Below are 14803 nucleotides of genomic sequence, written 5' to 3'. Positions count from 1 at the left end.
GAGAGAGAGAGAGAGAGAGAGAGAGAGGGAGCGTGTGCGCAATACAACCATTGCAGTGCTGAAGGGGGGGAAAGAGAGCCAAGAAAAGTTCCTTTAACTGTGGGTGCTATACTGTAGGGCAGGCATAGGCAAACTCCGTCCCTCCAGATGTTTGGGACTACAACTCCCATCATCCCTAGCTAACAGGACCAGTGGTCAGGGATGATGGGAGTTGGAGTCCCAAACATCTGGAGGGCTGGAGTTTGCCTATGTCTGCTGTAGGCAATGGTTTGGGAGAATCAGAAGGGCTGCATGCTCTGTTCCTCGTCAGTGCTGACTCCAGGGTTGTGACTGTGAGGTTGCCATGTGAATATCCCTAGAAAGTAAACAAGGTGCAGTGTTGCTTTCTACTATTGTACCCCAAAATAGAGTGGCAAGCTCAGAGGGCGGATGGGGGAGACATTCAATTGCTTTCACATTTGCTTTCACTTCACAAAAATTTGTGTATTAGTAGAAATGTGTACTAAAATGCTGGTGAATTTTCATGGGAACTTAAAAAAAAAACAATACCACAAACTGATGTGGAAATGTGGAGAGCCAAATTTAAGATTTGAAAAAAACAAGAAACCGAGAGAATTGGAAACTGATATAGTCTACCATTCCTAATTCAGAGCAGCTCAATATATTGACAGCCGAGTGATATCTAATCATAAATCATTTTGTGAACATCAACCTTTGTTGATGCAAGACTGCATCACTTCTAGGCTATACAGAACTCTTCTTCAGGCAGAATTCTTACAGGATGATAAGAATGGGGAAGCTCAGAAAACTTTCCTGTTTCTTCTACATCGACAAGAGGTTTCGGCCTTATAACAACTTTAAAAGCTCTACTCCTAAACGAGGTGTTGCTTGTTTTGCCATCCCTGGATCACTCTGCATGGCAATTCCTCGGCCGCACTCTAACAGCAACTTCTCTCTGTGTCTTTCACTGTGCAGGACTGCTGGTTCGGGGTGCTGATTTTAACCAGCCAGCTGACAATTACACAGTTTGTCAAGGGGACAATGCAACACTAAGGTGAGTTTCTCCCTCTGACCGAGGAGTGTGGGTTTGTACAGTATATATATATATGTGGGTGGCTGAGAGTGTGTCCCTGCTGGATGATATGATGAGCCCTCCCCATTAATTTATTACCATGGACTAGACAAAAGCCTTCCGCAATCTAGTGGTCTTCAGAGGTTTTGGACTGCCACTGCCATCCAACCTAGCCAGTAGAGTCCTGCTAGCTAATGCTAATGGGATTTATAGTCCAAAACCTCTTCAGGTTGAGGAAAGCTGCTGTAGTTTCTCAAGGTGTAGGGACTCATAGCTTCCTCCTGTTCTAAACTTACTAGAACTTTCATGTCAGCCCCCGCTCAACGCCACACCTCTGCGTTTGGGAATAGGGAGCCTGTGGCTTTCCAGATGTTGTTGTACTAGAGCTCCCATCCTTTTTGAACACTGGCCACGCTAGCTGGAGCTGATGGGAACATAGGGAGTCAGACCCATTGGCCCACCTAGCTTCGCGTTCCCTACACTGCAGTGCCCATTGCTGCTGGTAGGGCATAAGGCAAGGAGGCTAACAGCAGGTGGCGCCAGAGCGAATGGCAGGCAGAGCCAACTAATCCCACTTTTGACCCCATCCTCCTCCCTGCTGGAGGAGACAACACAGAAACTAAGGAGGAAGAAGCTGACAGGCAACACCACTCCATAGACTATAAGAAGGCAGACAAGTGAGGGCTAATTGGGGCAGACTGAGGTCGGTGGGGCAGTGCCCCAGTTGCCCTCATGGTTTCATCTTCACTGCTACACTGACTGGCTCTCCAGGTTTCCAGGTGGGGGACATTCTCAGCAATACCTGGAGATGCCAGGGATTGAAGCTGGGACCCTCTGCAGGTGCTCTCCCAACTGAGCTGTGGCCTTTCCGCCCAACCCAGGGGATTTGGAGCCCAGCAAGATTTGTGGGGTCAGCCACCTGTTGCCCACATGTTGGCTTTCTTTATTAAATTGCCCTGAGGTAAAAGGAGAAATGAGAATTAGCAAATGTAAGCACCTAGCGGGCCACCGTACACAGGTCTTGTGCTGGGCCTGCTGGGCCCAGGGACCACCAACCATCACAGACCTCCCATGTAAGGAAAGAGTAGATCCTTCCAAGCAAAACAAAATAGAAGCACACTCTTTGGCAATGCAGCCATCTTTCATCTACAGTCTTTGCGCCAGCAGAGAGCGGGAACTTTCCCTGACCCTGTTCTCCCATTTCCCCTTCTGTTAATGTCTGAACCCAGAGCAGGTTTCGTCCCGCAGTTCAATCATTTAGCTCTCCCTGCCTATTAAAGTTTCATCGCAACATCTTGACAGTATTTAAATAAAATATGCCCTGCCTCCCCCCCCCAACGGCACAACGCACAATTACCTTCTCATAACGCGTTAATAGCAGCTGGCGGTGACTTTCGGGATGGCTAATAACTCTGTCAAATGCGGCATAAATTCACCAGGCCTTGGTGTGAATACTTCTGCATTGTTTCGAAGCAAGAGGACATAGGGAAGCTGCCTTATACTGGGTCAGTTCAAGAGACTGCCAAAAGCAATGTTGTCTGTAACTGGCTGGCAGCAGCTCTCCAGAGTTCTCCCAGCCCTAACATTGGGGACTGAACTTGGGACCTGCACACAGAACAGATGCTCTGCCACTGAGCAACAACCCTTCCCAGTAGGCCCCCATAGGAGAGCCTTCCCTGTATTCTGGGGGAATTCCATTATCCCCACATCGAGATCATACCCCTCAGCCATAGCTGCCAGGTACCCCGTTTTCCCCAGGAAACCCCTGTATTTTCTTACCATTTCCCGCAGGTGTCCCGAATGGCAAAATACCCCGTTTTCCCCCGGATTATGGAGCGCCTGCCGGCGGCCATGTTCTTCTGGTGCTGCGCCGGCACCGGAAGTCACTTCTACGCACTTCTGGACATGTGATGCGTAGAAGCGACTTCTGATGCTGCTGTGCCCATTTCCAAAATGTCCGCAGCGCCAGAAGTCACTTCTGTGCATGTCTGGAAGTGCAATGCGGACATTTTGGAAATGGGCACAGCGGCATTGGAAGTCGCTTTTACGCATGTCTGGAAGTGTGTAGAAGTGACTTCCGGTGCCGTGGCGCTGCTGATCCTGGATTTTTCAATCCGGAACTTGGCACCTATACCCTCAACTGTCCTATTTAAATCTGAACATCCCATTTTGGGGGGATGGGCGTGCGCTCATGGGACAGCACAGCACCAAAAATGTGCAGGAGAGCACACCTTGCATCGTTCAACCATATCAGTAGTGCAGAATTATGTGAAATTCTGCATTCCAAAATTAAGTGCAGTTATACAAAAATATGTGAGGGGGCTTGGTGCCAGGGTTACCGTATTGTTTTAACTGCCCTTGCTTTTACAGCAACCTAGTACGTAGAAGGGACGTGGGTGGGCCTAGGGCTTGCCAATCAGAAGGTCGGCAGTTCGAATCCCCGCGACGGGGTGAGCTCCCATTGCTCGGTCCCAGCTCCTGCCAACCTAGCAGTTTGAAAGCACGTCAAAGTGCAAATAGATAAACAGGTACCGCTCCGGTGGGAAGGTAAACGGCGTTTCTGTGTGCTGCTCTGGTTCACCAGAAGCGGCTTTGTCATGCTCATGCTAGCCACATGACCTGGAAGCTGTACGCCGACTCTCTCGGCCAATAACGCAAGATGAGCGCCGCAACCCCAGAGTTGTCCACGACTGGACCTAATAGTCAGGGTTCCCTTTACCTTTTAGTACGTAGAAAGGAAGCCAGAGAAGCTTCTCACACCCCACATCACAAAGAGATGCATTGAGATCTCCTTTCTCCCTCTCTGAGCAAGGACTGACAGCAAGCCTGGGTTTTTAAAACTGCATTGTCCACTCTGCACATGCTTAGGGGAGGAGTGATGTTTAGTTGCGTATGTGAGATGCTATGGGCTGCAGCCAGATAGACTAGAACTCATGCTGTCCTAGAGCACAAGAGCTGTAGTAGAGGAGGGAAAACACTCTGCACATGCTCGGGGACAGCCATTAGTGCATCTCACAGGTTGTTTGGAACACATGCCCACCTGACTTTCGACAAGAGAACAACTGCTGCTCTCAGCAACCGCTGGCTGCCAGAGATTATCGTCTTTTCATGGGGGAAGCAGCCACCAAGCCAAGCTTTCGTGTGGCTGCATTATAGCATTCCGTCTGGCCCTATGATGACCTCCTGTTCCCAGCACAAAGGACCTCTGCTTGTTTCTTGCTCGTTGCTCTTTCTCATCTTTGGTGTTCCATGTACTAATGGGTCTCAGTGGGGCAGACTCGGTGCCAGTTCCAGATGTGGCCGTTATTTCTTGCGCTCTCCGGGTGGTTTTTGTATTATGATCTGACCAATTAGCCCTCGAAACATAGGGAGCTGCCTTATCTTGTGTCAGACCACTGGCCCCATCTAGCACAGCATTGTCCAGCACTGACTAGCGGCAGCTCTGTAAGGTATCAGGCAGGGTTCTCTCCCAGCCCTACCTGGAGATGCCAGGGATTGAATCTGAAACCTTTTGCTTGCAAGGCACATGCTCTACCAGTGAGCTACAGCCTTTCCCAAGTACTTTAGCACTTCATGTTTCGGGCTGAACATTTTGGTTTGGGCTGGGTGTTCATCAGTATGCGGATGACACCCAGCTCTACCTCTCTTTCAAATCGGAACCAGTGAAGGTGGTGAAGGTCCTGTGTGAGTGTCTGGAGGCGGTTGGAGGATGGATGGCAGCTAACAGATCAAGGTTGAATCCTGACAAGACAGAAGTACTGTTTTGGGGGGACAGGGAGCAGGCAGGTGTGGAGGACTCCCTGGTCCTGAACGGGGCAATTGTCCCCCTGAAGCTGCACAGCCTGGGAGTCATTTTGGACTCACAGCTGTCCATGGAGGCGCAGGTCAGTTCTGTGTCCAGGGTAACTGTCTACCAGCTCCAACTGGTACGCAGGCTGAGACCCTACCTGCCCGCAGACTGTCTTGCCAGAGTGGTGCATGCTCTAGTTACCTCCCTCTTGAACTACTGCAATGCACTCTATGTGGGGCAGACCCAGAAACTACAATTAATCCAGAATGCGGCAGCTAGACTGGTGACTGGGAGTGGCCGTCGGCACCACATAACACTGGTCTTGAAAGACCTACATTGGCTCCCAGTACGTTTCCAAGCACAATTCAAAGTGCTGGTGCTGACTTTTAAAGCCCTAAATGGCCTTGGTCCAGTATACCTGAAGGAGCATCTCCACCCCCATCATTCTGCGCAAACACTGAGGTCCAGTGCCGAGGGCCATCTGGCGGTTCCCTCGCTGTGAGAAGTGAGGTTACAGGGAACCAGGCATACGGCCTTCTCGGTAGTGGCGCCTGCCCTGTGGAATGCCCTCCCATCAGATGTCAAGGAAATAAATGACTATCGGATTTTTAAAAGACATCTGAAGGCAGCCCTGTCTAGGGAAGTTTTTAATGTCTGATGTTTTATTGTATTTTTAATATTTTGTTGGAAGCTGCTAAGAGTGGCTGGGGAAACCCAACCAGATGGGCAGGGTATAAATAATAAATTGTTGTTGTTATAATCATCATCATCATCATCATAATCATCATTTGTTTGGTATCACAATTTCATACCCACAAGCACAATAGGATCTCACTGGTATGGATAGGCTTGCACTTCTCATTGCCACTCCTTCTTGCAGGCACCTCACCTCTGACTGCTGGCTCAGGCAAGACATCCACAACTTACAATCCCAGAGTGGCTAATGTGGTCCTCTAAGCATTCTTGGGACTCCAGCTCCCACCAGATCCAGCACCAGGGTGTCCCATCAAAAGCCATTCTGCTGAAGCTGCCCCACCCCCCAACCTGGAAATGCCCAGACTGGACATGTCAGGAGCATGCCTTTAAAAACATTTAGACGAGGAGCAAGGGCTCTATTTTAAAATCACAAGAGCGATGCACACTAGGAGAGCAGAACCCTCCCCTCCTTTATGCTTATTTCCCCAAAATTGAGCTCAATCAGAGCTGAGCGCTAATATACCTTAAGGCAATTGACCTTGACAGGGAGAAAAGGGGAACATGATAGAAGTGTATGAAATTATGCCTGGTGTGAAATAGGGATGGATGTCTCTGTTAATTTTGGTTTCTCGTTTTTCCCATGTTGGGCTCAGTTTGTCACATTTCTGCAGCCATTTGTGAGTTGTTGGTTTAACAAAGGAAGCTTCGTGAAAAATCGTCAATGTTTTAGTGCAAATTTCTACCTATGTGCACATTTTTGTATGAAGTTTTGATGAATAATCACATTATGCAAGAAACATTCCCCTATATAACAGGTGTGTGTGTGTCATAGCTGTCAACTTTCGGATTTGAAAATAAGGGATCAGCAGCAGCCTCACCTGCCCCGGGGACAGTCTATGGTATATCTAACAATCCAGGATAGCAGCGGGAAACAGTGCTGGAATAAGGGAGTTTCCCGCAAAAAAAAGGAGGGTTGACAGCTATGGTGTGTGTGTGTGTGTGTGTGTGTGTGTGTGTGTGTGTGTGTGTGTGTGTGTTTACTAACATACATTTTCCTGCATATTTTCACCAATACATGCTCTCTCTTTTTGGCACGTTGGATGGAGAACCACACTGAAGGAGTATGAATGACTGGCTTGTGTGCTAGTTCAAAAAGTGAGAGTTTGGTAGTTTCTCATTCCAATGCAAAGAAAATCAAATTTCTCCCCCATCACTAATGTGAAGCAAGTGGGTGGCGATAAGTCCCCTTCCCCCCCCCTGTGTGTGTGTGTGTGTGTGTGTGTGTGTGTGTGTGAGAGAGAGAGAGAGAGAGAGAGAGAGAGAGAGAGAGAGAGAGAGAGAGAGAGAGATGGTCACCAATCTAGATGGCTTTAAAAGAGGACTAGACAAACATATTCTCCAACTGCCCCCAAAATGCCGGGACTGTCACAAAAACCCTTAAGCCATCACAGCTTCTCACTTGATCACGCCGAGCCCCGAATTCCCAAGGGACCTTCCCTTCAGTGCAGTATTTCAATATGTTACTGGAAGTTCAGATCCATGTGTCCCACTAACACATTTCTTAGATCTAGGCCTGCCACTCCATTTCCCCAACTCAATATGGCATCACTTCCTAGTTGTTGTTTTTTAAATGAAAACAAGATCCAGGTCATGAATGCCCCTAAGAAAGTCTTTCACCATTTCCCTGTTTCTCAGTCGGTCAGTCTCCCATAAAGAAAGGTGGGTTGGGGAGTGAAGAGGGTGGGGCTTGTCCACAAAGCCACTGCCACGACCGAGAGGGATGCCAAGGGGTGCTGACGAGTGGTGGTTACAGATGCTTGGCCCTGGTTTGCTTTGCTTGGCCGCTGCATCTGTGTCCCTGCTCTGGCCTCTGAGGAGGAGGAGGAGGGGCAGAGGCAGGTTGTGGAAGGATGGCAAACTCCTGTCACCACCTAGCACTAAGGTGGTGGAACTGCAGGAGAAAGTGGATGCGCTGGAGGTGGAGATGGGCACATGACAGAGCCATCTGGAGCAAGAGAAGAAGAAGAAGGTGTGCTTCAAAGCCCAGGACAGCACCCCCATTTTCATCTGATGAATGATGGAGGGGAGGGACAAATTAATGGAGGTGAGGGCTATCAATAGCTACCAGCCACGATGGCTACTCTCTGGCTTCACAGCTGAAGGCAACAAAGCTTCTGAATACCAGTTGCTGGAAGCCACAGGAGGTCAGAGTCCTCCCGTGCTCAAATCCTGCTTGCTGGTTTCCCATGGGTATCTAGTCGGCCGCTGTGAGAACAGGATTATTGGGACTAATAGGAGAGGAAATAACAAAGGGAGATCAGAGACTACTTATGTATTCTACAACTGCGGCGAGGACTTTCTTAGCCCAAAAATGGAAATTACAGGAGATACCGACGACTGAGAAGTGGCAGACGAAAATGATGGACTATGCAGAACTGGCAAAGTTGACCTGCAGGATCCGAAACCAGGGAGAGACAAAGTTCCAGAAGGAATGGAGTAAATTCATTGACTATATGGAGAAAAACTGTAGAGGTTTTAGGACACTTGCGGGGCTGAAATAAATCCGACGAACTTAATCTATTCATGTTTGTAAAAAGGAACTGCGAGATAAGAGTGAGAAATAAAGCCATAGAAATAAAGGAATTCACAACTCGGCAGAGCGAAATGAACTGAGATGAGCGAATATAAGATGGAATGTAATTATTATTTTTGTTGTTTTTTGTTTATTTGGAAAATTTAATAAAAAAATATTTTTTAAAAAAAGAGAGAACAGGATGCTAGCCTAGATGGGCCCCAGGGCCTGACCCGGCCAGGTTCGTCTTTTGTTCTCCTCCTGCTTGTTTTAAAATTTAAATTGCTTTGTTCACTCAATAGACATCAAAGCAACCAGGATGCTCTTTGAGGGAACGTGGGTCTACAACATGGGGCGGGAGAGCCCCCCTCCCCATATACCCTCTCTGCCACTATGTATCCAGCCCCCTCCGCACATGCCCAGCTGGAAGTTGTGAGTCAGCATGCGGAGATCGTCTCTCTGCCGTTCTCCCCATTCCTCCTCCCCTCCTCCCCCCCACCCGCCAGCCCCCCACTCCAAACAGCCTGCAGTGTGCCAGGTTCCCACCAGCCTGAATCAGCAGAGGCTTTGACCTACTTCCCAAGACTTCTCCCTCCTGCTCTCTCTCTGCAGAATAGAAGGGGGAGGAGGTGGAAAGGAGCCCTCGCTCACTCGCTGGCTGGATGACTTGCTTGGCAGGAATACTAAGCGAGCTGCAGTACAGAGCCTACATCTTTTGTTAGCTCCCAGGGGCAGGTTACACACACACACACACCATCCAGTACCCTGTCTCCAAGGAGGAATTTTGGAAAAGCTGGCTGGAGCAGAGATCCACCTAGTCCAGCGTTCTCTCTTTCCCACAATGGCCATGGAAACGATGCTTTCTATGCTGCCTCCTTTCCTTGGATGTTGAGATATACTGCAGCTCTGCATGGAGGTTTTAAGATCCTGACTCGTGGCTGCTGGTATGCCCGTCGTCTACCACCACCTTTTTAAAACAAGGTGGTTTTAAACAGGCAACAAGACAAGCTCACAGAGGATAACAGCCTTCAGTGGCAACTAGGCATGGAGCCTGTGTAATATATTCCCTGCTGCATCAGAAGCAGAAGGCAACACTGAGTACTGTGTGCTGGAGAGAGCATTTGAGCTCATGCCCTGCTATTAGGGTGCTGGTTTGCCACTGTGGGATTAGGATGTTGGATCAGATGGAGCTTTTGTCTGATCCAGCAAGGCACTTTTTGTGGTTTTAAGCCTCTCTCCCCTAGCTGCCATCACGATACTTATTGTGTCGGGGACTGGACTTAGGAGGAATGGTGGGGGCGCCAGTAGGAGGACATTATAGATTCAGAACAGTGGTTTACAGAAGGGCATAGTTCAGAGGCTGCAGAGGGGAGAAGCTGGGGAATATTGGAAGATGAACAGCAGGAAGAAGCAGCACCAGGGGAGAGACAACTGACAGACTCAGTGTCTTTGGAAAGCATTCCTGACCTTCCCGCTCAGGACCTGGCATGCATTGAGGGTTGTAGAACAAAGATCTCAGAGGCAGAAAGCTCAGATTAGCCGACACAGGGGTGATGTAGAATAGGAAAGATTGGGGGGGGGACTTTACTCAGAGCAACGCCATTATTTAGGGAAGACTGCATTCCTTCATCTCTCTCTGTGAATATTAATAAATTATGTGGTAAGAACTTTTATTGTTTTTCTGTTTCTTGGCTGCTACCGTGAGAGGGATTGGATCCCCAAAGCCTGACACATTGCAGCAGTGAGTTCCACCCGTTAATCCCACCTTCTGAAAAGAAGGAACCACTTCCTTTTAGCCAGTCCCGGAGCTAATGCCCATCGGACATGTTGGGTGATCCCAATTTCTGTTACAATAGCTTTCTGCCATTCTGTATATTTTTTACGTGGTCCTACCTCCCAACGACTGGCCGGGGGAAAGGGTTAAGCAGCCCCTACCCACCACCCACCCACCCACCAACCAACCAATATTTCGCTTTCCTTAAAGCTTTTTTTAAAAAAAATCAGGAAAAATAACCAGGTATATTGTAGATTTGGCCCTTGCTGTCCCAGGAATCTGACCTTCCCCCAGACACTTTCACCAGGTATTATGCAGCAAGATGCCACTAGCAGATATCTCTGCTCTGGGTCCATGGGAGAATGTGAGGGGTAGGGCAGGGTATGTGGAGGAATAGCATCTATATAAAATATCAGGGTCAGCTGCAAATTCAAGGGGGAAACACAAAGCCCTTCCCCAACCCAGCTTTTCCCCAGTTATCTTTGGAAGACTTGTCCAATCTGTGCCTGACAGCTGTCAGGGACCAAGAAACGGGATTACTTAGCGCCCACTCGCCTTGAAGGCGAGAGAAAAAGCACTCCGATAATTAAATCTTGAGGCCGGGAGCCACAGGGCCGGGGGGGGGGGTGCAGAGAGAGAGAGAGAGTGAGAGAGGAGAAATGAAGTGGCAGGAATAGTAGTGAGATGCCAAGGGGGTGGGCGGGCAGATGCCAAGGCCTCGGAGAGGGTGGCTGCACTGAGAACACCCCAAGCCCATTTGGAAGGCAAGGCCTGCTTTTGAACATGCCCGCGCAGGATTTAAATTCAGCAGCTGAGTTTATCAAGTCTGGGATATTTTAATGTTTTTTCCCCTCTCTCCCCCCTCTCCCCAACACTCATTATTTTTGTAAATCCGCAGTTTGGAAGGTGTTCAAGTTTTTAGGGCTTGATAGAGAGAGAGAGAGAGAGAGAGAGAGAGAGAGAGAGAGAGAGAGAGAGAGAGAGAGAGAGAGAGAGAGAGAGAGAGAGAGAGAGCTGTAATAACATGGGCTTTTGGACTTCAAAGGGCTTGGGAGAGAGAGAGAGAGAGAAGGAGAGAGCGCCAAAGGCCTCGGCAATCTGTGAGGAAAACTCAGGAGTACTTTCGTTCTCTCCTCCCTTCCTGCCACACTTCTCCCTCACATTACAAGGCTGCGTAATAAATTCTGCTCAGTTGTGTGCTACAGAGGTGGAACTGGGCCCGGCTTTCCCTTGGATTACAAACCGAGCGATATACAGAGCAGGATATTGCTCAGGTGCTGAGGTCCCTGTTCTCTCAAGGCCCCAAGATGGTGGCTGTTGCCTGGACTGGAGTCATGGAGGCAACCTAGGCCTTGAGATTATGGGTGCTCCCTTGCCACGGCCTGAGTGCATAAATGCCAATGTGGGCGCTTTTGCTGTGTATCTGTCCCTCTTAGAGGTTGTGCAAAGGCTGGGATTGGAAGGAAGTGGGATTCGATTCAGTTTGCACTTTCTGAAACGGTACGCGAACTGAAGCACAGCCCATCCTTTGAAACTCTCCAAATTTTGAAGCCAAGTTCCCTAGCCAAGTAATACATGTCTGAAATTACATGTATATCAGGGTAGAACATGCCTGGAAATGCAATAATAATAATAATAATAATAATAATAATAATAATAATAATAATAATATATTAATTATACCCCGCCCATCTGGCTGGGTTTCTCCAACCACCCTGGGCTGCTTCCAACAGAACATTAAAATACAATAATCTATTAAACATTAAAAGCGTCCCTAAACAGGGCTGCCTTCAGATGTCTTCTAAAAGTCTGGTAGTTGTTTTTCTCTTTGACCTCTAGTGGGAGGGCATTCCACAGGGTGAGTGCCACTACCAAGAAGGCCCTCTGTCTGGTTCCCTGTAACTTGGCTTCTCACAGCGAGGGAACCGCCAGAAAGCCGTCGGCACTGGACCTCAGTGTCCGGGCAGAACGATGGGGGTGGAGATGCTCCTTCAGGTATACTGGACCGAGGCCGTTTAGGGCTTTAAAGGTCAGCAGTAACATTTTGAATTGTGCTCGGAAATGTATTTAGTGGGAAGCATCACGCAGAATGACAGGGGATTTGTTTTAAGCTGTTTTTAATTGCGTATTTTACATTGCTGTAACCCGCTCTGGGACCGTTCTTTTGAAGGGGTGTGTGATAATATAACAGCAACAGCTTTGCAAAAATGTGCAAATTGCATACAAATGTGTAACACTGGGAGAAATTCACACTAAAACATTTATGAATTTTCATGAGAACTTTTTTTTGTTTGCTTTTTAAATAAATAGGAAACTGATGTGGGAATGTAGAGAATCGGAAACTTTAAAAAAGAAAACACTGAGAGGAAACTGAATTGAGAAACTCTCTCGTTCCTACCTTTACCTTACGGACCTTCCTCGCCATAACCATCCAGAATATTTGAAGATTCGGAATAGACGAAATATTTCTTCACACGGCACATAGTTAGACTTTGGAATTCGCTCTGTTGAAAACTAGGGATGGCCACTAATTTGAATAGTTTTAAAAGAGGATTGGAGAAGTTCATGGGGGGTTAGAATATCAGTGGATATCAGAAGTTCATTGGGGGGGGGAGGCGTAAGGATAGCAGTGGTGTTCCCATAGGCTCCTGGTTGGCCGCTGTGAGAACAGGATGCTGACTAGCTGCATCTTTGACCTGATCCAGATGTTCTTATGTCCATTGCAGCATCCCTCAGAATCCGATATAGGAGCTTGCCCTGCCCTGCCCCTCCTCCTGCTGTTGCCCCGTTTTCACCCCATCGTTCTGCCGCTTACCTTTGCTGCTTAATTCCTCTCCCTTCTCTGCAGCTGCTACATAGACCAGCAGGTGACGCGTGTGGCGTGGTTGAACCGCTCCAACATCCTGTACGCCGGCAATGACAAGTGGTCCATTGACTCACGGGTGCAGCTGCTGACCAACAGCCCCTCAGAGTTCAGCATCATGATCACCCATGTGGACGTGTATGACGAAGGGCTCTACACTTGCTCCTTCCAGACACAAGACAAGCCTCACACCTCGCAGGTGTACCTCATTGTGCACGGTATTGCTATTATTATTATTACTACTACTACTACTACTACTACTACTACATGGGACGCTGGTGGCACTGTGGGTTAAACCACAGAGCTTAGGGCTTGCTGATCAGAAGGTCAGTGGTTCGAATCCCCGCGACGGGGTGAGCTCCCGCTGCTCGGTCCCAGCTCCTGCCAACCTAGCAGTTCGAAAGCACGTCAAAGTGCAAATAGATAAATAGGTACCGCTCGAAGCAGGAAGGTAAACTGCGTTTCCATGCACTGCTCTGGTTCTCCAGAAGCAGCTTAGTCATGCTGGCCACATGACCCGGAAGCTGTATGCTGGCTCCCTCGGCCAATAATGCGAGATGAGCGCCGCAACCCAAGAGTCGGTCACGACTGGACCTAATGGTCAGGGGTCCCTTTACCTTTACTTTACTACTACTACTATTGTTACTATTGTTACTAGTATAATTTCATACCCACCCTCCACCAGCAGCAGCCCCAGGGTGGGTTAAAACAATTCAGAATTCAAAATCCTTTCCTGACGGCACCAGGTGTTTCTCCAGCAGCATTTCTCCAAATTGCCTAACTAGCAAAGGCGCAAAAGTCCTGCCATCCTTTGCACCTGATTGCGTAGGTATAGCTCCCCAGAACTCTCCCATCCATCTCAGAGGAGAGCTGCACTTTGGCTCTAGACAACTTGGAATCTCTCTCCAGCTGTCAAAACCAAACAGAGACTCCTCTCCTCCGCTGGTTCCCAGCCGCCTGCGGGATTTCTGCAGCATTGGCAAAAGCCACAACTGCAATACTATCCCACCCCATAATTACACCCAGCCCCCCCCTTTTCCCACGGTTGCTGGAGCTGGGAAGCCAGTACAATAGGAGCTGATTGGACCCCGGTCCGGAACGAGGCGCCTGGGCGTCAGGAAACAGCTGTTCCCAACTCCTCCATCATTCGCCGTCGCCTACGTCACCCCAACCTATCAGGGCAGACAATGGGGATCATTAGGCCCAGTCAGGAAAAAAGCAATTTCTTTCTCGGGGGCTCTTCCGCTGGGGCAGAGAAAGCAGCTATTGGGAATTAACCCCGAAAGCACTAGCCTGGGGATTTGCTGAAGAGGCACTCAAAATGCAGCTGTTTCTGGGGTGGGACAGCTATTTATAACAAAAAAGACAAGCAAAATGCCTGACATCACGATAAGAAGACCAGTATGTATTGCAAGGACCCCTGGAGAAGTGGAGGGGGTTGCAATGCTCCGTTGCTGACCCCGTGCCCAGAGTGACATTGCATTTTCTCCCATGGAATCCCCATCTGCTGTACCCTGGCCACTAAATGTTAGTGATGTTGGGTGGGAAAAGAATATGTGTCCCTCAATGTAGTCCCAAGTGTAGGGCTTCACATTGGTGTTAATGGCAACTCCACACTTCCGTGGAATAAATTAAAGGGAGACAGCTGGGGGCATCATCAAGTCAGATATGAAGATTCAAAAATCAAACCTTCATTTCTCTGCATGCTGGCACCGTCCAATGGGACTGGTAGGGTGGAAGGCAGGGAGCCCAACAGTAGATGGCACCAGAGCCTGCTAATTCCAGTTATGTCCCCATCCTCCTCCCTCCTGAGTTCTACATGGGCCACACTGTAGGAACAGGAGGAGGAAGCTGACAGCCAAGGCCACGCCTGGGACCAAGTGGAGGTAATAAGGCAAGCAGATGCAGGCTGGCTAAGAGCAGACTGGGGTTGGATGGGTGGTGTCCCACAATCACAATGGACTAGCCTCCACTGTCTCTCTGTCTGTGTAGGCCCATCCTAGATACTTACCATAGCTGCCAAGTTTTTCCTTTTC

General features: G+C 48.8%; 1 protein-coding gene across 1 annotated transcript in view; it reads left to right on the top strand.

Annotated features, from left to right (window-relative positions):
- The window catches only part of IGLON5 (IgLON family member 5), a 132276-nt gene that overhangs the window by 102514 nt on the left and 14959 nt on the right, over window positions 1–14803 (top strand). The window contains exons 2-3 of the mRNA XM_035120981.3: window positions 976–1054; window positions 12753–12985. Of these exons, the coding sequence (XP_034976872.3) occupies window positions 976–1054; window positions 12753–12985 (312 nt within the window). The remainder of the gene's footprint in view (window positions 1–975; window positions 1055–12752; window positions 12986–14803) is intronic.

This window comes from Zootoca vivipara, chromosome 6, assembly GCF_965207765.1.
Source record: "Zootoca vivipara chromosome 6, rZooViv2.hap1.1, whole genome shotgun sequence".
Classification (NCBI taxonomy): Eukaryota; Metazoa; Chordata; class Lepidosauria; order Squamata; family Lacertidae; genus Zootoca; species Zootoca vivipara.
This window is presented reverse-complemented; position numbering and strand designations above follow the sequence as displayed.